Here is a 19,833-nt window from a genome sequence, read left to right on the forward strand (position 1 = left end):
ACTGCAGGTCGAGTTGATCCTACGAGCTCCAACGTTGTGTGCATGCTTTCGCATTGATAAGGAAATAAATACCAACCCAAATACGCGCTTGCGTGGCCCGCGTGGCCTCCTGTTGCTTTGAAACACAGATTCCGACGGCATAGGGATTGATTGATTTGTCCCTCCCTGCTATCTTCTCCGGCTGCATTTGAGATTTACAGTACGGAGTACGATGTTGAGTACAATGTAACGAATATTGGAGCTGGTCACTTGGTGATTGCGACTTGGATCTGCTGACTGCGGTGTTATTCTGTCTGAACCCTGGCACCTGGACACAGAAGCACCTACACGTACACGTGATGACAAATGCATGGCCGTGACAGGCTATAGATGATGGAGGCTCGATGCCACGCGCATATCGTTGATTTGTTCCGGGTGCTTTGAAGCCATTAGGGGATTTTGGTTCGCGGTAGCGAGTGTTCGCCAGGGGACGCCTACCAACTATCAAGCACTTCCGGGTGCCAAGCACAGCGCGAAGCCGGCATTTCCGAAAGGAATGTCGATATTTCGGAAGTCGGGCATTATTATATTATGAATGAATTTATATTAGCAAGTTTAGTATCCGTACTACGAGATATGCTATATGCCCTCCGAGTTCCGAGCAGTGAGCACGTCGGTCTGACTCGGGCGACGTCGGTACAGGATTAGGCGGTGAATCAGCCGATTCTGGGTTACCCTAAATCTTGCTGCCAAGCTGCGTGAGGCGCGTACAATACATGCAACACGCAATGCGAGTCATTCACCGGATCATCGGTCTTGGCCCTTCAACGACGCTGGCGTGGTTTTGCGAGTCTCTTGTGTTTAGTGGCCGTAAGCTAACCACTGGACCACAAGGTCGTTGAAACAGTACATTATCGTATTTTGCGTGTGTATATATCTAGCGTCTCTATGTCGTGTACATTACAAAGTTACTCGTATCTATCGTGCATCGTTATCATCACACAATCCAGTCGCTTTCGTGCAAGGGCATGTCCCTCAATCCTGGACACCCGGCGCATCAACATCGACGCGTAGATGCGCTCCCCGTCTTTCCCTGACACTTGCCCTCCATGCTTCCAGCGTGGCTCTGACGGGCTTGATGCCGGAGAATCTGATCGTGGGGACTCGGCCGTCGAAATAATACTGGACAGATATCGTTTGCAGTCCTTCTTCTGTCAAGATGTATTGCCTTATTCGCACGTTCTCGACGACGGGCATGGCACGCAACGCGCGTCCCACCAGTGTCAAGACTTCGTGCACGTGCTGCAACGCTGTGGCACGAGTCGCAACGCGCATGTACGGCCGTCGCAGCATGTACGAATTGCGAATATGCAGTCTTTCCAACCTCCTCCAGGTACCAGGATGACGGTGTCTATTCGCCTGGTCCGATTCGTCGGCATAGGGAGCAAAGAACTCCCTGGCGTCGACCGAGTCGTCAAAGGTCAGGTCGGTGCACCGGCGAGTGTAGCTGGCTAGAACATTGTAGAAAAGGGCGCGCGCCTCGCGGGGCGGCCTGTTTCGTGGCTCGGAGGCGTTCTGCGGTCGTCGAAGGCGAAGGTCCGTGACCTTTGGCGCGTAGAGCTCGAGTCCGAGCACAAATTCTGTAGCGATCAGCAAAGGAGAGTGCTCGATGCCTGTGGGTCGTACCTCGTCTTTGCTCCAAGTCTTTGCTGCCGTTGGTGTCGTGCTCAAGCTCGGTATCGAGCAGCCTGAGGTTTGGCATCTTCTCGAGGAGCAGGAGGACGCTCGTCAGTTCGATATGGCGACCGGTGCATGTCAAGGCCGAAGCGACCAATGCCGCAGGGAGAGCGTCGCGGTGCAGGTCGATGCGGACTGGACTGGCCCTCGCGCGTCGGGTCGTTGCAGGCGAGACGCGTCGCGATGACGAGGAGGATTCATCGCTTGGTGACTCGATGAGGATCTCCACGTGTATCCCTTCCGGGGGGCCGTGCTCGACCTCCCACTTTGACAGAGTGCCAAAGAAGTCCTGCATGAAGCTTGTGAAGATGCGTGTCGTTGCCGAGCCGTCTTCGCGAGACTCGGCATCACCGCGCTGGTTCCTATGGTACGACGCTAGGGCGATGTGAAGCGTGATGACCTGAAGAGTACATTGTCTCCGTCGGCATACAATGGTGTTGAGCTCCTCGAGCCTCGCGGATGATATGTACAGCTGGCGAAAGGTGTGCCTCTCCACCGCGATCTGCCATTGCTTGGAGACAGTCGCGTACGGAGCGAGGCTGGCGTACTCATTGTCCGCACGCAGGTGATCGACTATGCGATCCACGATAGTTTGTGGTAGTAATGTCCTGCCGAGTGTCATCGTGTCTCATACCACGTGAAGTGTAGAGAGTCTGGGTCATGTGACAGCATCGGATTGATTGCGATTGGATTGCATCACGAGAAGATGGGTGAAGTTGCCCGTCGACGGATCTATATAACATCAAAGCCGACGAACGCTCCACCTGCCTCCGAGCCTAGTCTGGGCCATGATCCATCCGTGCCTGCCCAGACAGACGACATGAGGTGAGTGCGTGAGTGAGCAAATGCTAGTCGAGAATACTCCAGTCACTAGTCTAGTCGACATGGAGGGCTGAGGACCCCTGGGAAACCCTGCCGTTCGTCTGGCGTCAGGACTACGTCATCCAAGGACGGTCGCGAACGCGCACCTAACCTAACGCCTGTGGACTCCGGTCGTGGTGGCTGGCAGCTCGTGGGACGGTGGGAGTCGGACACGTAGGTAGGTGCTTGGTCGGGCCCAGGCGCATGTCGAGCGCAGGCTAGTACCAGTATCACCATCTCAAATTAGGTGGGTGGGGATGGCTTCTACTGATTTCTGAGTTTTCGCTTGCCCAATTTCCCCTCCAAGGGATCGAATTCTCGGCTTTGGCATATGCGCAATGACGCACCGCCCGAGGGGTGTGGGATGCACGCGACGATGTCATCGGCAGTGCAGTCCAGAGCAATGTCCGCCATCATCGAGTCGCGACCGCAGTTTACTGGTAATTCATCCTGATGAGAAGTCGATGCGAAGTAAGGGGGGATGCAATTATCATCGTCGCCATCGTCGGCTTGCCCTCATGGCATCACTCTACCACGACCAAACCAAAATGACGTTGCCATCTGGCCAACGCTGACATTCTGCCCGTGAGCGACATATTTAGGGTTCAGCCCACGCCATCTCGATATGTCCTCGATCCAATTTGCGATCGCAGCGATGGTTGGGCTCCGAGACGTCATTTCACGATCGCGTCTGCACCAATGCCAGCTTCATACTTACTGCCTGCCATCAGACATTCTGGTGCGACCAGGAGAAGTATGACGAAAACATGCACACGGCTTCACCCTGGTTCACTTCCATCGGGCCATCTACTACGTAGACTGCGAGGCATTGGCAGCCAGACCTCACCAGGCTGCGGTGCGCTCAAAACTTCAACGGCCCAGCAGCCCACTCCAGCTGACTTTGATCTTGGCTCGCAGCCTCAATTACGTAGCCAGTCATGACGAAGTCGCGTGCAAAGTCTCTTAGAACGAGCTCGATCTCTCTCTTGCGGTAAGCATCCTATTGCACCAATTCCCGCCATGCTTAGTATGCCGTCGACTATCTGATGCATCCGTTGGTCGAAGAGCTCGCGAAAGAGGGCATACATCTGCTCAGTGCAAAATTCGCGACCGAGGCCAGGGGCATATTGTAACCAAAGCCGATACACCAGCCGCCTCGTAGCTGGATCAACTCTCTCCTGCACGCTCTTCACGGGCATCCTAGCGGCGAGGGTGACCTGGTCAACCAAGGTCCGCAGATCGGGTTGTCTCTGCAGGCCGGTTCTGTACGACCGCTCAAGCTGTGGCTGGCCATTGAATGGGTCGCGGAAGGAGAACGACACGTTGGCCTGGACCTGGATCTCGAAAGACAACCGTCCTTATTTTGTCGTCGGGTCTCGTCAAGGTCCACTGACTGAGCAGTTTCCAGTACCACTTGGGCAGTTGTGACTCTGAGTGGACCATTGCGTCCCAAATCTTTGGCCGTGCCAGTGGTTTGCCAGGTTCTCGCAGCCTTACTTTGTGCCAGCTTCGGCAGAGCTCGACGATAGACTTAGGTGCCATCTCCAATATCTGGCTGGTCGAACTAATGTCTTTCATCAAGAGCAGCAATTATCCCCACTGACTCAAGCCGATCAAAGTCGATGCTATATCTTGGTCTGTTATACTGGGACAGAGGCACCTAAAAGTTCCTCTCACCATGGCGAGTGGTCTGGTATCTAATGCGAGATCTTTCTTTCGAGCATCGGGATGAAGCGCTTGATGTTCTTGTCAGCTTGTTCCTAGGTTCCTGCCGTGGACCAAGCAGCTTGACGACCAGAATATCCGATCCACGAGGCCACAAACTTCCATCTTCAGCGCCATTGTCAACGTATTGGAATCCTCGTCTCAAGCAATTCCTGCACGTAGATTGCGTCAAATCACACTAAGAGTATTCGCAGGAGCGCAGGATATCCAGATGAGGGTGGCGGAGACGCTCATGTTCTTGGTCCCGCGATAGCTGTTATAGCCTCGACCTGATGGAAATCGAAATGTGTCAGTGCAGGGGGCGTGGCAAGGAAATCAGAACTGATCGGCGCGAGTTTCCCATACTTTATTTAAGGTTGACGGAGCATTAATTAGCTGCGGCAGTCAAACCTGCCGCGCGGGCAGGCGTGATGTAATTGGGGGCTGAACAGAGCATGGTTACCTTCGCGATGCGCCATCCCCTACGGGCGTAGTTTCGTGAAATGTGATTATGATCGCGAGACAATATTGTTCGGACTACGGAGATTTTCTCGGATATCTTATAAAAGTATTCAATGAGTTATCAGATCCGACCTCGAGGGCGGTTTTGGGTAAAGATTACCCTGTACCTACCGGGCTCTAATCTCGTTATAACCAAGGGTTAAGAAATGATTAATGGTACGAGCAGGTTAGGACCTAGTTCCAACATAAGATCCCTCCTACCGCTACTGTGTGCAGACGCGGTAGATGTTGTTGCATAAAGAATATTTATTAACTTGGTTAAGTTTAACCGCGTCCAAACTCATGGAATCAAAAGACTGCTGCGTCCATGCTTTGACACAACCATCCGCAAACAAGCCATGACTTACCCCAAAAGCATTTTGCTCAGCTGCGCACAGAAACATTCCGTAAGACTGGTCATCGGTTCGCCATGGAGCTCCTCGTTGCCGCTCACTTTGATGCTGATATTGCCCGATGGTTGCACCAGCACGTTAAAGTACAGCTCCGAGTCGGGGAGGTGCGATGTGTCCAGCTCATCGATAGTTGAGCGAATTGATGATGGCTTGCTTTTCGTGAAGTACTCAGAGGTCAGAGGTTCGCCAAGCTTGTACCGCTGTAGGGGAGATACGGGCGGCTGCTCGCCCCCCTCGGGGTTCTCTTCAGGATAGAGGATATTGATGAAGGTGTTGAACCTGGGCGATATCTTGTGCAGATCATCTATCTGCGAAAACCGGGATAACTGAGCAAGATGGGTCTGCACTTGGTCGAAAAGCATCTTGTTGGATCTCGACTCTAGATCCAGCGTCATTGGTGTCACTGTCATCGTGGGGATGCTCATGTCGGTCAGGTCAAGCGTCTGCTCCCCATCGACAGAAGACAGGGACCGTGACGCATGGTTTATTCCAAATGTCGGATGGGAGCGATCTGTCAATTGGCCCAAGGCGCGGGCGTAGGAAATGATAATGGCAGCTGAAGTTTGCGCCATGCGACTCGTCGCACCAGCTAAGCTGCTGGCGATCTTGGGCGGGAGGATATCGCTCAATGTCAACTCACGGTGTTGGCTAAAGGGTGAGTCGCCAGACGTGGCTGCTGGCACCGTAGTGTCTTGCGCATTCGCGAGGTGTTGCCGCCAATACATCCCTTGAGCCTCTGGCTGTTGGATGTTTTGAATTTGTCGGACGGCTGATGCAACTGATGTCCGAGCAGGCAGTGACTCGGAACCCAAAAGTTTCGCGAGGTCACTTTGGATGATCTTGATGCTCCAGCCATCGTACAGCGCATGGTGAACTCGAAGGACGATTGCCTTCCCATCTGAAGCCTCCAAGAAGGACAGGCGAGCTGGCGGGCTCATCAAGTCGGAAGGTCGACCGTTACCATCACGGACATGCGCCTCAATGAGAGCCTGGATACGCAAATTGGAGTCGCAAACATGCGAAAATTGCTCTCCCATACTGGCACTACTGTCGAGAGTGACCTGAAGTAAACTCTGGCCATCATGTGCACAGACAAAGGTAGTTCTCAGTATGTCGTGCGTTTGGATCAGCTCAGACCAGCAGCTAGCCACTCTTTTTGCATCAAGTGTCATGTCCGTGACCAGGTAGGACCAAGGTGCCTCGAAAAACCTCTTGCCGTCCCGCAGCCACTGACTGAGTGTACCACGTTGGCCAGAAAGAACAGGCGAGATGGATGCAATTCGATTCTGAGAACAACCAAGCTTGGAAGCAGCAAGGTCAATGAGGGAACGATCCACTGCCGACGCTTCATCATGATGCTGCTGAACGTTTGTCTTGGTTGGGGCCGACTTTTTGACCAGATCGTGGACACTGGTGCCTTGTATGATCTCAAAGACGCTCGCTCGAATACCAAATTGCTTTTTGAGGATCTGAGAAAAGCGAATAGCGGTGATCGAATCAATCCCTGCGTTGACCAACTTCGTGTTGTAGCTGATTGACCTTTGGTTGGCTTTGTCGCCCACAACCGTCCTCACTAGACTCAAGATAGCATCGGCCCTGCCTGTCAAGCCATCGAGCTCGTTGGTGGAGGTATGGCCGTTTGTTTTTGCGCCTTGGTGCTGTTGTTTGCTCCTCGCTGTTTGGTCCTTACTGGCGCAGTCCGGACGCACTGCTGGGCTATGAAGATCTTCCGACAGAATGCCTTGCAAGGCCCTCTCTAACTGGACGCCCAAGTCCATAGCATCCGAGTGCGGAAGCTTGGCCCTGAGTTTGCCGTGCAAGACGCCTCCCTTGACGCGAAAGCTGGCAATCAGGGGGTAGTCATCGAACGCGGGCCCTTCTTCTGATTTGGTGTGCTTCTTTCCGACATTTTGCCCATCTGTGGGGAGAATCAAGGCTTGGGTTTCGTTTCTCGGCTCACTTTCCAGAACGCCGTCAAAGACGAAAAGACTCTGGAAGAGGCTTGTCGCAGCCATGTTCTCGTCATCTTGTGCCGATCTCCAAGCTGCCTGCACCGCCCTCAAAGAGGCCATGCCTATCGTACCCCTGGCATCATCGGACAGAGTTTGCAACTGCGACAAGGCCTCAGCAACTGTACTCGCGCCCGACCGAGTGGCCAGCGTGACACGCATTGGAACTGTGTTGATTGTGGGCCCGACGACAGGAATAGTGTTGCCGCCGCTTCCAGCCGAGATGACTTCACCAAAGACGACGTCCGGCTGCTGGTAGAGAGACTCGCAAAGGACCTTGACCCAAGCGAGCTGCAGTGCAGACTTGAGAGTGACGTGAGCAGCTCTGCATTTTGCCTGCAAAAGCGACAGGTCATTGACACTCAGCGTGAAATGAAAGGCGGAGGAGGCTTGGAGTGCCAGCAGGGGAAACTCGACAGGCGCATACGTATAGTTGCGCACCAAGTCTGTCCAAAATGCAACCGAGGCCTTTTGTGACACTGCCGACTGCTTGGCCAAGTGACGGAAATCGTGCTTGACGACCTCCACGTCCCCATCGTCATTGCCGAACAGTCGCTTGGTGTAGTTTCCATTGACAAGGCGCCACACGGTGGAGATTGAAGTGGCATCGTACAAAGCGTGGTGAATCCGCAGCTGCAAGACGCCGTTTTGGCTCACCTTCCAGTTGACCAAGTCGCTCTGTTCAGTAGGCGAAACGAAGCCCACCCATGGTGCAGTATCGTTGTGCGTGAAGATGAACCGTGTTCGCAGGATTTCGCAAGCTTGTACAGTGTCCTTGATAGCGGCAAAAAGATGATCAAAGTTGGGGGCGTCTTGATCCAATGCTCTTTGTGACAGTTGCATGGTGTGCGTGTACGTATAGGCCTGACCGTCAATGGCCATGGACGCACTTAGCATGCCTTCTTGAAGTGGCGTCGCAACAAACAGCAGTTCGCCAGCGAGCTGTTCAAGAGTCCGGGTGTAGGTGTCTTCGTCACTCGAGGCCTCTGGACGTTGCAAAACCTTCTTGCTGGCTGTCTGTGCGCGCTCAGACGTGAGACCCTCGCCCTTCACATCGTGGAGGAGTGCTGCGACGCCTTGGATCGTCTTGGCCTTGATGACAGAATTCGGCGGAAGCTTGATACCCTCGGCTTTGTGTATGATCCTGACAAAAGGCAAGACATTGATCGAGTCAAGCCCCAACTGATACAAAGACGTTATCGCCGGGTCTTTGGCCTTGATCTCTGCCTCATCCAAGTCCAACAGACGGCAGGCGGATGTCTGAACAATCGCCAAGCAAGCTTCAAACTCCTGCCTCCCGTTGTGAGCCTCCTTGGGCAGATGGAGCTCACGAGGCTCATGATTAATCGCGGCAGGAGCTTCCTTTCTGTAATTTACATCCGCAAATTGCTGTACAGTAGCGTCTTGGTCAGCGGACGAAATGACAACCTTCTCGAACAATGCCGCAAGTTCTCCGAGCTGCGACTCGGTCAACACGCCGGCGGACGACAGCAGTAGACCTATGCTGCCGTCTGGATGGAGATCGACATCGATCGACAATGACATATCGGACTTGGACGCACCGGGCAGAGGGACCACCCGACCTGGTGCGACCTCGCCCTGCATCGAGTCGTCGTCTCCCATCACGTTGATTGTTAGCAGGCTGTCAAACAACTTCTCGTCAAGACCTGCCCAGCGCTGGATCTTGTCTGCGGTGACGAGCGGCATGCAGCCCTGGCATGTATCTCCGTGATTCTGGCGTATTCTCGCAGCCAACTTTGGCAGTGTTTCACCTCCACTCTCAAGCTTCAAAGCGTGAACCAGCGTGTTGAGGCAGGGCCCGACGAACTCATGCACGCCTTCAACCACATGACTGAGCAACGGTCGAAGCGACATGGCGAATCCGTAGGCGAGAGATGTTGACTTGGTCAAATGCGCAAGACAAAGTGTCGTGGCGAGTTGGAAGGCAGTTGAAGCAGAGATGGATTCGCCTGAAGAGGCGAGGTGCAGTTTCGACCTGAGCTCTGTCTGTGTGTAGGCAAAGCGCCTGCTGATGCGCGCCATTGGATTTGGTACGGAATTGCCTTTGTGTGCGCGTAGAAGACATGGCCTGATGTCCCGCACATTTTGCTGCCATGCGCGCTTGGTCGACTCCAGCTGTGCGTGTGTAAGGTTGCAGTGGGACGAGAGACGCTTCAATTTGCTCAAGCTCGCATCGTTGTCAACAACAACTTGGGCTCCATGAATGTAGGCCCGCTCAAGCTTGCCCCTGAGGACATTGATGGCTGCGCCATCGAACAGTGCATGATGGATCTTCAGTGTGACCAAACTATCTTTGGAGTCTTTGCACTCCTGAATCTGGACCCTGAGAGGTGGTCGTGAAGTCATGTGAGCTGTAAGGTCGATGGCATCCTGTTTTCCATCAAATGGCGAAGGCGGAGATTTGAGGACGACTTGAAATACGCGACCATCCGTGTCCCTTTGAACAAAACAAGTTCTGAGCATGGCTTCGGCGGAGATGACGGCCTCAGCTACCCTCCTCCACCTGGCAAGGTCCGTACCAGCGGCGAGACGGTAATTGAACTGGGTAACGTAGGGGACAGCCGCATCTGACGTGTCTTCGGCTGAGCTGAGCCACAAGAGGGATAGAGAAGCAAGGGACGATTGAAGAGGTAAGGAAGGCAAGATGGCTTCAATGTCATTGCTTCCCAGGTGGCGAGCGCAGGGACCCAGGTCCTCGAGGCTGATGACTTCCCTGGGGATCTCCTCGACACGCGTGGGCGGCGTGTGTGTCGTCGTACTAGACTCGATTGACCTGGCAATGTAACCGACTGTGCACGAAGGTGTGAGTAAATCTGCCATGGTAATCGTCGCCAGCCCTTTCTTCCCCAGCACTGAGAGCAGATGCATGGCGGAAAGACTATCGATGCCCAGACTGTGAATGGTGCTTGTCGATGTCGCTGTCAGCTTCTTGCCAATGACCTCCTCCAGTGCCGCCACTACTTCTATCTCACGGCCATCCAAAGATGGCGTCGAGATTTTGGTAGCCGTGGGGTTTCTTTCCTCCTTTGTTAGAACGGTAAAGTCATTGGCAAGCTTGATAAGAGACTTGGTGTCGACTTTGCCAGACGCTGGCAGATACGGAATCCTCGACACCCACATCATCTCAGGCACCATGAAAGCCGGCAGACCTTGCTCGCATTTCTCCTCGACGTTTCGGAGAATGGATTGCAGAGATTGGCTTTGGTGCAGTAACGGCACAGGGTCAGCCTCGATTTCTGACTTGAGGAGGGCCTTGTTACTGCGTGCCAGGAAGCCCAACAACTTCTGGTCGACGACGGTGGCGGCAACGTCCAAAGGTCCTTCGTCAGCGACCACTTTCTTGATAAAGGCCTCGACTTCCCCAATCTCGAATCTCTGGCCGCGGATCTTTGTTTGCTGGTCTTTTCGGCCGAGGAACTCCACTGAACCATCCTCCATCATCCTCATAATGTCACCGGTTCTGTAGATCACTTTATGATCGGGGCCAAGCAGCACAGTGGTCTGGAAGGCTTTGGAGTTCTCTTCCGGCCTATCCAGATACCCCAGGGAGACTTGAGGACCAGCGATACAGAGCTCGCCAGGCTGGCCCCTGCGCGCGATGACTTGCTCGTCCCCTGTGTCAGGCACCAGGAGGATGGCTTGCAGGCCTTGCAATGGTAGCCCAAGGTTGCGAGCGTTGGAAGTCTCGCTGACTGCATGGCCCAAACAGCCAATAGTGACTTCCGTCGGCCCATAAAAGTTCATGAGTTTTCCTGGCGGGTTTCCACTAGTGACGATGTCGAAGAGCTCATTCGACGCCTTCTCGCCGCCCGTCGTCAGGACGCGGATGGAGGGTACATCCTCCAGGCGAATGCCAAGCTGGATCAGTACAGACGGCACAGATCCCATGTGAGTGATGACCAACTCGTTGATGATCTGCTTCAGGTTGGCGAAGATTGCGTTGCGGTCCTTGCCAATGACAGCGCGGAAGCCAAGGTGCCAGGGCACAAACATGGACGTGAGGTGAGGGTCAAAGGCGCGAGAGGCGACGTTGAGATACTTGCCAGTCCCTCCAAGGGTAGCGGTGTCAGGGGATGCCTCAATAAGGCGCGCGCTGAACGCTGAGATGAAGTGAAGTAGGTTATGGTTGGATACGCGGACTCCCTTTGGGCGACCGGTCGATCCAGACGTGTAGAGAAGGTAGCCACCCGTGCCTAGCCCGACATGGCTTGGTGCATCCAATTCTGACCAAGCTCGAATTGCCTCCAGCTCGTTGTCACCAGCAGGAAGTAAGAGTGAAGGTGGATCGTTGGCTTGATCAAGGTTCAGCTCGCCAATCAGTTTCTCAGTGCTGATAACGAGCTTTGCGCCTGCGTCCCGGACAAGCAACTGCTTTCTCGTAGCTGGCAGACTATCGTCAACAGGCAGATAGACGAATTCAGCCCTGAAGATAGCCAAGATCGCAGCTAGTGACTTGGTGTCTCTGTCCAGGTATAGTGCGACAACGTCGTCGGGCTGGAGCTTGGCTTCATGCGAGCGTAATCTTGACATGATCGCGTTTACGAGTTCGTCGAGCTGTGCATACGTGAGAGCCTTAGTCACGAGCCGGTCCTCGCCTTCTTCATCTTCCTCGAAGAAGACTTCCTCAGTAGCAATCCAAACAGGGTGCTCAGCTGCGTGAGTGGCAACTCTGTCCGCGGGATTCCGAACATCTGCAAACGTGGCAGGTTCTCCGGCTATTGAGATAAAATCGCGTCCCATGGTGTTTGGTAGTCGATGGAGAGGTAGTTGGGGATGTTGCATCATGGCCCGCGCCTGGTCCAGGATCTGACGAAGCATGAGGTCCAATTGAGCTTGGGAGATACGCCGGCTATCTCCTGTCAAATGAACGGTATTGTCAACCTCGTATACGTTCAAAGCCAGTGGGTGTTCCACGTTGAGTGACAGAGCTTGGCCTGTTTCACGGAACATGTGCGAGCCATCTTGGCCCTGTGTATCTGCCGGATGATAGACAAACAGCGCCGGAAAGGGAGCTTTACTGTCCCCGTTACCTTCATTGATCATCTTCTTGATGTCAACGGGGTGCAGTCGATGGGCACTCTGACTCAAATTAGAAGAGTCTTGGGCCATCTCAGCCCACAGCTCAGTAGAAGATACGCTATCTGCGCGGACGATGATAGGCAGGGTTGCCATGGCAGGGCCTACCACGTGGGCCAGGTCTGGGTGCAAGATCCGCTGCGTCAGGTTTTGACCGAGAACAATGGCTTTCAACTCCATGTATGAAGCGAGCACCACTCCAAGCGCAGACTGTAACAGTCTCGGAAGATCAGGCATTCCCTGTGGTCGCTCGTGGACAAGCTCCATGGGAATGGTGACACGGCTGGATAGAATCCCTCTTTTTTGCTTCCGCCGAGATCGCGTTAGATCAGGAAACGAGCCATTCACGGCGCCGTGAGTATTGATCACTTCACTCAACCTTCGGGTCCAGACAGAGACCGCCTCATCCCGTTCAGAAATCTGGGGCAGCAGACCGAGTTCCAGGCCTTTATCAAGCTGCAGCAACGGATTGTTTCCCCCCAAGGCCTTTCCAGGGTTCTGATACAGCTCTGCAACCTTCCCAAGGACCATATCTGAAGATGCGCCATCGTGTAGCGCATGGTGCATGCTCAACATCAACCTGCTGTTCGCCTTTGAAAAGGTAATTGCCCATGGGGGATTGCTCGCATTGCTACCGCACGGGGTCAAGTCGGTCTGTAGCGTCTCAGCATGCGCTGCGACCTGTTCATCGTCAGAATGATTGAAGACCGTCCACCGTATAATGGGCTCAGATTGTACAAGCTGGAGTATACTGGATTGGACGCCATGGCGACGTGCCCAAGGACCACTGTTGACGCGATGGGCACTGCCTTCATTCACTTCCAGCTTCCACAGAGGAGCGAAAACGGTCCGAAGGATGTCAAATTGCTTTGCTGCATCCGTCCAGGCTGCGTGCAGACGATCAATGTCAACGTCGTCCAGGTGGCTGAGGTCAAATAGGCGATGAGACCAGTACGCTCTAGGCTCCACCATGGTTTCGACAATGAGGGCTTCCTGTGCTGGCGTGGCAGGTATGATATAGGAAGTTTTGGCCGGGCGCATCTCTCCGTGAAGACATCTGGTGGATTTCTCTTTGACATCAGTGATCCAAGAGACTCCCGGCTTGGACTCTGGTGCTGTGTTTGTGCCAGGATCTTTCTCCATGCAGGTGCAAATGACATTGACCAGATCACCTAGAGTCTGGCATCGCATCAAGCCGAGAACACCCACATTGCACTCCAGTTGTCGCCTCAAAGCCCAAGCCAGCTTGGTCACTTGCAAAGAGCTGACGCCTAAGCCCGCCAAGCTGACATCGGGTGAGAGAGGCTCGACCTGTATACCAATGTTCTCAGAGATTGCCTTGATAATTGGGAGCTGCTCGGGAGCCCAATTTGCCGTCTCTGTAGAGCCGCCTCCCGGAGACGTATCCATTGCTGCCAACTCGTTGAGGTCCGAGTCGTTGTAGATATTCTGCAGTGCCTTGCGGTCAACCTTGTTGGACGCTGTCCGTGGCATGGTCGTGTCGAGCACGACGATGTGCCCCGGCACCATGTAAGTTGGCAATATCTCTCGCGCCCTCTGAAAGACCTGCTTCCTGAGGTCTCTCAAGTCGACATGCTCTTTCTTGACGGAAATAAAAGTAACAACGACTTTGTGGTTGGCGTCGGCGCCGTCAGCTCCTGGACGCGGTAGATACAATGTTTCGACGTGTTCAACGGCAGGCTCAACGTCTTTGACACTAGCACAGGCGGCGCTGATCTCACTGAGCTCGATGCGGATGCCAGTGATCTTGACAAGATCGTCGTTGCGGCCGAGAAACTCAAAGCCATGGTCGTTGAGGCGGACCATATCGCCAGTCAAGTAGATGCGCTCATCAATGCCGGGTCCTCCTTGTATGAAAGCCTTGTTGGTCTTTGCTGGATTGTTGAGATACCCTTTTGCTATTTGGGCGCCCCCAAGCGCCAACTCGCCCACGCCGTAACGCGGCACAAGCTCCCATTGCTTCTTGTCGCGAGCATTTGGCGACTCGACTTCGCGGACAACATACGCTGTACATGGTGTCAATGGAAACCCGACATTAGCAGCTTTAGCTCTGTCGCGGCTTGTGCCAAAAAATTGTCTCATCGTGGAGACCACCGCGTTCTCGGCAGGTCCATAGGTATTATAGGCTTTGGTTGTGATACCTGGCGCAGCCCATGCTTCCGCGACGTCCTCGGTCAGTTTCTCGCCGATAAAGGTGACATACTGCAGAGTTGACCCCCTAATCTCCTCGACATTTATGCTTGCACCGAAAGATGGCGTGAGATGCGCATGAGTTGGTTGTGACTTGTTCACGAACTCTGTGAATGTGCCTAGGACCAACTCCCTCGAGCCGCTGACGACACTGCCAGCCAGACCCCAGGTGAAGAAAAGATCTTGCACAAAGACATCGAAGCTGTACGCCGACAACTGTAAAGTTCTCACCTGTCCGTGCTTTCTATCGTGCTCAACCTGAACCTGAAGGTCGCGCATCGCGTTGGCGGCCGCAAAGTGCTGGAGCATGACGCCCTTGGGTTCACCAGTGGTGCCAGACGTCCATAGAAGGTACGCAAGATCCTCGCCTTCGATGTGTGAGTGTTTTGACTGGATAGACTGGCGTGGAAGAGCCCTCGTTGCTGTCTTCTGGTCTTTGTACTGGTCCACAAGGATCACACGCACATCCGCCAGACTCTCATGGGCAAGGCAAGGCTCGACTAGGTGGTAGGACGCAGTGTCTGTCAAAAGGATCTTGCCCTGCGTTCGTGCAATCAACGAGGTGCGCCTTTGAACGGGCGAGGTCTCATCGATCGGCGACCAAGCTGAGCCAGCTTTGAGGATGGCCAAGATGGACACGTAGAGCTCGACACTCCGCTGCATGCAAATGGGGATAACATCAACATCTTCCTCACGCAAGACATTGGCGAGACCATTGGCTCTTGCATCCAACTCCGCATAGGTCAACTCTGAAGGGGGGGCATCAAGCGATGTGTAGAAGCTCAAGGCCAGCACATTTGGTGTAGATGCAGCCTGGTCCTCAAACTGAGCATGGAGAACTTCGACGCGGTGCTGAGTCCTTGTCGCCTTTGCCTCATCATCCTGTGGTGACTCTGGCGGTGTACCTTCAGCTGACAACAGTTGTCTCGGCAGTCGTGCGGGCAAACCTTGAACGGGATCGTCGGGCTTGCTTTGCAGTAGGATGTTGGTCAATGATGCCAGCTGCTCAACGACACACTGCGCGGATCTCCGAGAAAGGGAATCGTCGCGGTATGTGAGCTTGAATGCCATTTTTGACGGATCCTGACCAGCCCAAAGGGGGCTTGTGGGGAGCACCTCTGCGAAGACATCAAAGTCGTATCGAATGGGGGGATTGCTGATGTTCGCCCATGGGATGTCGTTTTGGCTTTCCTGAGCTTGAGCGAGTCCATTTCCTAGAGGCTTATAGGCTTGCAGCGCCAAGGCCGTGTTATAAGGGAGAGTCTCGAAGATACCGAATGATGTATGGCGATGGCTCTGGGCGAACCGCGACTTCTCGTTCAGACTGTTGATGAGTTGACGAACGGTCTGCGAGTCGGGTAAGTCTACGCGACAGGGTACCACGGAAAAGGTTGGCGCTTGGACAGGCTCATGGTGACCTGAGACGACACTGCCAAAGACAATGTCGCCGGTATTTGCTTCGGAGAAGACCTGCAAAAGCACCGACCATGCTGCCTGGAGCACGGAGAGCGGTGAGGCGCCTAGGGATCTGCTCTTGCTCTCGAGGTCTTGCCATGACAAGGCGCTGGAGATTTGAACCATTGCGTGCCCATGATCTGCCTGAACTCCTGGTGCGATTGACTTGATGTTGTCACCGCTCAGTGCATGGAAGCTCTCAGCCTCCCAACCCTCCAGTGATTGCTGCCACGCTTTGTCCGTCGTCTCGCTTACGCCCATGACCCAGTCCAGCACCGCGTCCTGAACGCCTAGTCGTGACAGAGGCGCGAGTCCTGCGTATTGCCTGGCAATATCATCGACCAGTGCCTCCAGGGAAGCGCCGTCGCAAATGCAATGTGCCACGCTGATCACGACTTGCGATTCAGATCCTGGTCCACGTTCGACAAGTTGCACATAATAGAGCCTTTGCGATTCGAAGTCGAGATTATCGTAGGCGGCATCCAGACAATCCTGGATATTCTCAGTATCACTGGCCTTCCTACACGCAACTCTCTTGCCATCGCCTTGTCGTCTTCGCCAGGCGGCATCCGTCAAGACCACTTGAGAAAATGGCGACAGCGGGTCGTCACACGACATCATGACAGTGCAGTAGATATCATGTCGCATAAGAACTGCATCAATAGCCTCTTCAAGCGTTGAGAGAGAGACATCTGGCTTCAGTGAGAGCACAGTGTGGCTGACGTAGTTCCGCTTGTCCATGGCAAAGCTGACAGCGAGCTGGCTTTGTGTACTCGTTGCAGGCACCACCGCCACAATGTCTGCTTCGCTGTCAATGCCTAGATTGGCGAGGGCTTCGGATGTGTGGCGGGATGCAAAGTCAGCAATTTGTGTCTTCGCTTGGTCTCTCTTATCAAGGCGAGGGGCGTTTGCTCCATCGCCCTGAGATACGAAGAAGGTGGACCGTATGGTGGCTGAAGGCTCAAGGAGACAAGCGAGTGTTGGCTGCAGATGTGGTTCATCAGGCCACTGCCTCCTGATATCCCTCAGAAGCCTCATCGCTCGAAGACTGTCGATGCCAGCCTGTATCAAGGGAGTATCGGCTGCCAACACCACTTGCGTAGAAGACCCATCATTCACAATGGCAGACAACAAGCTCAAAAGCTGTGTCTCGATCATTGCATGCCCCGGATCTTCCAAGGGCTCCAAGGCTGCTGCGTGAGCATTATCCCCCCTTTCATGATGCAGTTCACTGTGCACGAATGCTGACGCCATCTTCCGATTAACTTTGCCAGAGGCTGATCGAGGGAGTGCATCGACCTGCAATATCCGAAAAGGTCGCATATAGTCTGGGAGGTGCTTTTGTACAGTCTCGACACACAAGGCCTGCACCTCCTCGAAAGCCAGCGTGGTCTTGGGGTCGAGCACGACCAAGCTTACAACCCTCTCCGACCCAGGGGCGCCATCTTGTGGCTTCCAAACACACGCCAGTGTCTGGTGCACACCCTGTACTTTGGTTGCCAGAACGCTCTCAATCTCGCCAAGTTCGACTCGTCTGCCGCTCAATTTGACTTGGTCGTCTGATATCCTCCCCAGGAACTCGATCATGCGCTCGCCTGTTGGGCCCCAGACGACTCTGGCTCTGTCGCCGGTCTTATATGCTCTTCCCCATTTGGGATCGTCCACGAAAGCCTTGGCCGTATCATCTGGACGACTGAGATAGCCCGCTCTGCTGACCTGGGGACCTGTGAGGACCAGCTCACCGACCGCACCCATGGGGACGGGACCGAGGCTCGCGTCGTGGTGATCCACGATAAGAGCGCCGCAGGTCGCCAATGGCGTACCTATGACAGATCCACGCTGGTTGGCTGGGACATGTGCTTGAGCGATGGAATATATTGCCACCTCTGTGGGACCATATCCATTGTAGATGCCTCGCGGCACATGGTGGTCTTGTGAGTCGTGTTGAGTAGATGTATCTTGAGACTGGGGGTTGGACGGCGCAAAGTCCTGCAAAAGTCGTGTGTTCAGTGTCTCACCACCCACCATGACGCCGCGCAGCAGAGAGGGATCAATGAGGCTGGCAAAACTAGGCGTAACGTTGGTAATGTCCGCCTCCAAAATGGTCAGGACCTTGTCGATGTTTTGCATGGTGATGTGTCTAGGCGCGCAGCACAGCGTTGACCCGGTGCTCAACGTCCAGAAGATTTCGAAAAGTGAAATGTCGAACGTTGGTGTGGCGCCTTGGAACCATCGGACTTGCCTAGCGGTTGGGGAGGTGCCTGTCCAACAATATCCAAAATGATTGCTGAGGGCACTGATCGTGCAGGCCGCCGAGAGGTGGTCGACCGTCACGCCCTTTGGCATACCCGTGGTTCCAGATGTGTACAGAATGTATGCTGGATCGGTTTCAGCTATATGGGTGTCGGGCATAGTGTGCTGAGTATCGCACAAGGAGAGATACTGGGTGGTCTCGAGCGTGGTTGTGCTGTCCCCGATCGCTTCACCTCCAGCTGTCAACACTGCTACGGGGCTTAGATCCGCCAGCAAAGCCTCGATTCTCTCTGCAGGGGCGTCTACAGGCAGTGGGCAAAAGGCGAGACCTGCTTTAAGAACGGCCACGTAACTGATGTACAGTTCAGGGCAGGGGCCAAGTGACACAGCTACAGTCTGGGTGACTGCCGTGGAGTTGGCTTTGTATTCCAGAAGCTTGACGGCCAAAGCTGTTGACGCGTTCGATAATTGTTGATAAGTGTATTGCCGCCTTTCCCCTATCTCCAGATCCACGAGGTAGTCCATGGCTACCCTTTGAGGGCACTCGCGAGCTCTCTGTTCAAACCACCCATGTAGGAGCGCCGGTCCTGCAGCCTGGCTCTCGCCAGGCAGGAGTGGCTCGGGGGCTTGCTTTGGTGGAAAGTTGAGCATGGAGGGTTGTGTCCATTCCGGGGCACCAGTCGCGTGGTCGGAGCTCTCCGCTCTGCTTAAGACGTCGTCTAGCATCTGACCCAAAGCATTGAGGCCTGCTTCTGTGATGACGCCCCGGTGCGATATCAGCCGTACTTGGTCGCCAACTACATGAAGCTGAACAGCCTAGAATCGTCATGAGCAGCGGTCATCTTCACACGTTTTGGGACATACCTTTCCTGGCCCGATCGAAAAGTCAGTCGGTATGTCACCATCATAAACCACGAAAGAAAACGTGGTATCCGGGCCATTGTCCCCTGCGTGTGCCAGGATGAAGCCCCCACGAGCGGTGTCTTGGATACAAAAAGCTTCGCCCACATCCACAATGATAATATGAGCCACGACCTTGACAAAGGCCGTAATCAACGCCTCCTCGTCGAATCGCGTTGCAAGCTGGCTGGTCCATGTCAAAGAACCTGATTCTATGCTTGCATCGACCTCATTCAAAGTATGCAGCGGCCGGAACTGCGTGACCGGTGGCTGGTGTGATGGTGTTGCCATCTTCGTGTGTGCGCTTCGTGACGTGTGTCTAGTTCACCTCATCGACGCAATGTCGTTAGGGTATGTCAGGTAGCCTGCTGCTCGTCAAAGTAGAGGGCGGAGAGTCGTGTCTAACAGAGTCGTATGCTGCTTAGGACAGGATGATGCGTACACAATTATGGATGAGACACCGTCAATACCAAGCTACGTGCCGGAATGGATGATTTCTCATGATGTCCATAGCCAGACTGAGACTGCCAGGATGAGACAATAAGCGCCGCTCTCGGCACATGGGCATAGCAAATGCATGGAGCTGCTACTGATGAGGGTGGGACTTCCGACCATGCAGGGTGTGCGCATCGTCAATCGTGAGGCTTGAGGGCAGACAGAGGGTCCGGTGCTCCCTCTGAAGTCCACATGGTGGTGGCTTGAGGGGCTACGTA

General features: G+C 54.3%; 2 protein-coding genes across 2 annotated transcripts; both read right to left on the reverse strand.

The window, feature by feature from the left end:
• Nucleotides 1-850: 850 nt before the first annotated feature.
• Nucleotides 851-2,835, reverse strand: F5Z01DRAFT_4107 (uncharacterized protein). Its single transcript, XM_046259549.1, has 3 exons — nt 2,685-2,835; nt 1,666-2,628; nt 851-1,619 (listed from the first exon to the last, which is right to left on the reverse strand). Exons 2-3 carry the CDS (start codon nt 2,336-2,338, stop codon nt 1,015-1,017), a joined length of 1,278 nt encoding a protein of 425 aa, XP_046122715.1. The 5' UTR covers nt 2,339-2,628; nt 2,685-2,835; the 3' UTR covers nt 851-1,014.
• A 2,311-nt stretch (nt 2,836-5,146) lies between these two features.
• F5Z01DRAFT_614655 (uncharacterized protein) lies at nt 5,147-19,411 on the reverse strand (the record flags this gene model as incomplete). The annotated part of the gene is made up of 2 exons (XM_046260825.1): nt 5,147-19,036; nt 19,085-19,411. The coding sequence occupies 2 exons, from the start codon at nt 19,409-19,411 to the stop codon at nt 5,147-5,149; spliced, it is 14,217 nt and encodes a 4,738-aa protein (XP_046122716.1).
• Between the last annotated feature and the right edge of the window lie 422 nt (nt 19,412-19,833).

Source organism: Emericellopsis atlantica (genome assembly GCF_019669845.1).
Source record: "Emericellopsis atlantica unplaced genomic scaffold F5Z01scaffold_1, whole genome shotgun sequence".
NCBI classification, from domain to species: domain Eukaryota; kingdom Fungi; phylum Ascomycota; class Sordariomycetes; order Hypocreales; family Bionectriaceae; genus Emericellopsis; species Emericellopsis atlantica.

What these genes read in the sequence shown, in the direction of transcription:
- F5Z01DRAFT_4107 (XM_046259549.1), bottom strand. Translation starts at nt 2,338, where the DNA reads ATGACACTCGGCAGGACATTACTACCACAAACTATCGTGGATCGCATA. An exon ending in AGACTTGGAGCAAAGACGAG is followed by an intron (nt 1,620 to 1,665) that starts GTACGACCCACA and finishes TGATCGCTACAG; the next exon opens with AATTTGTGCTCGGACTCGAG.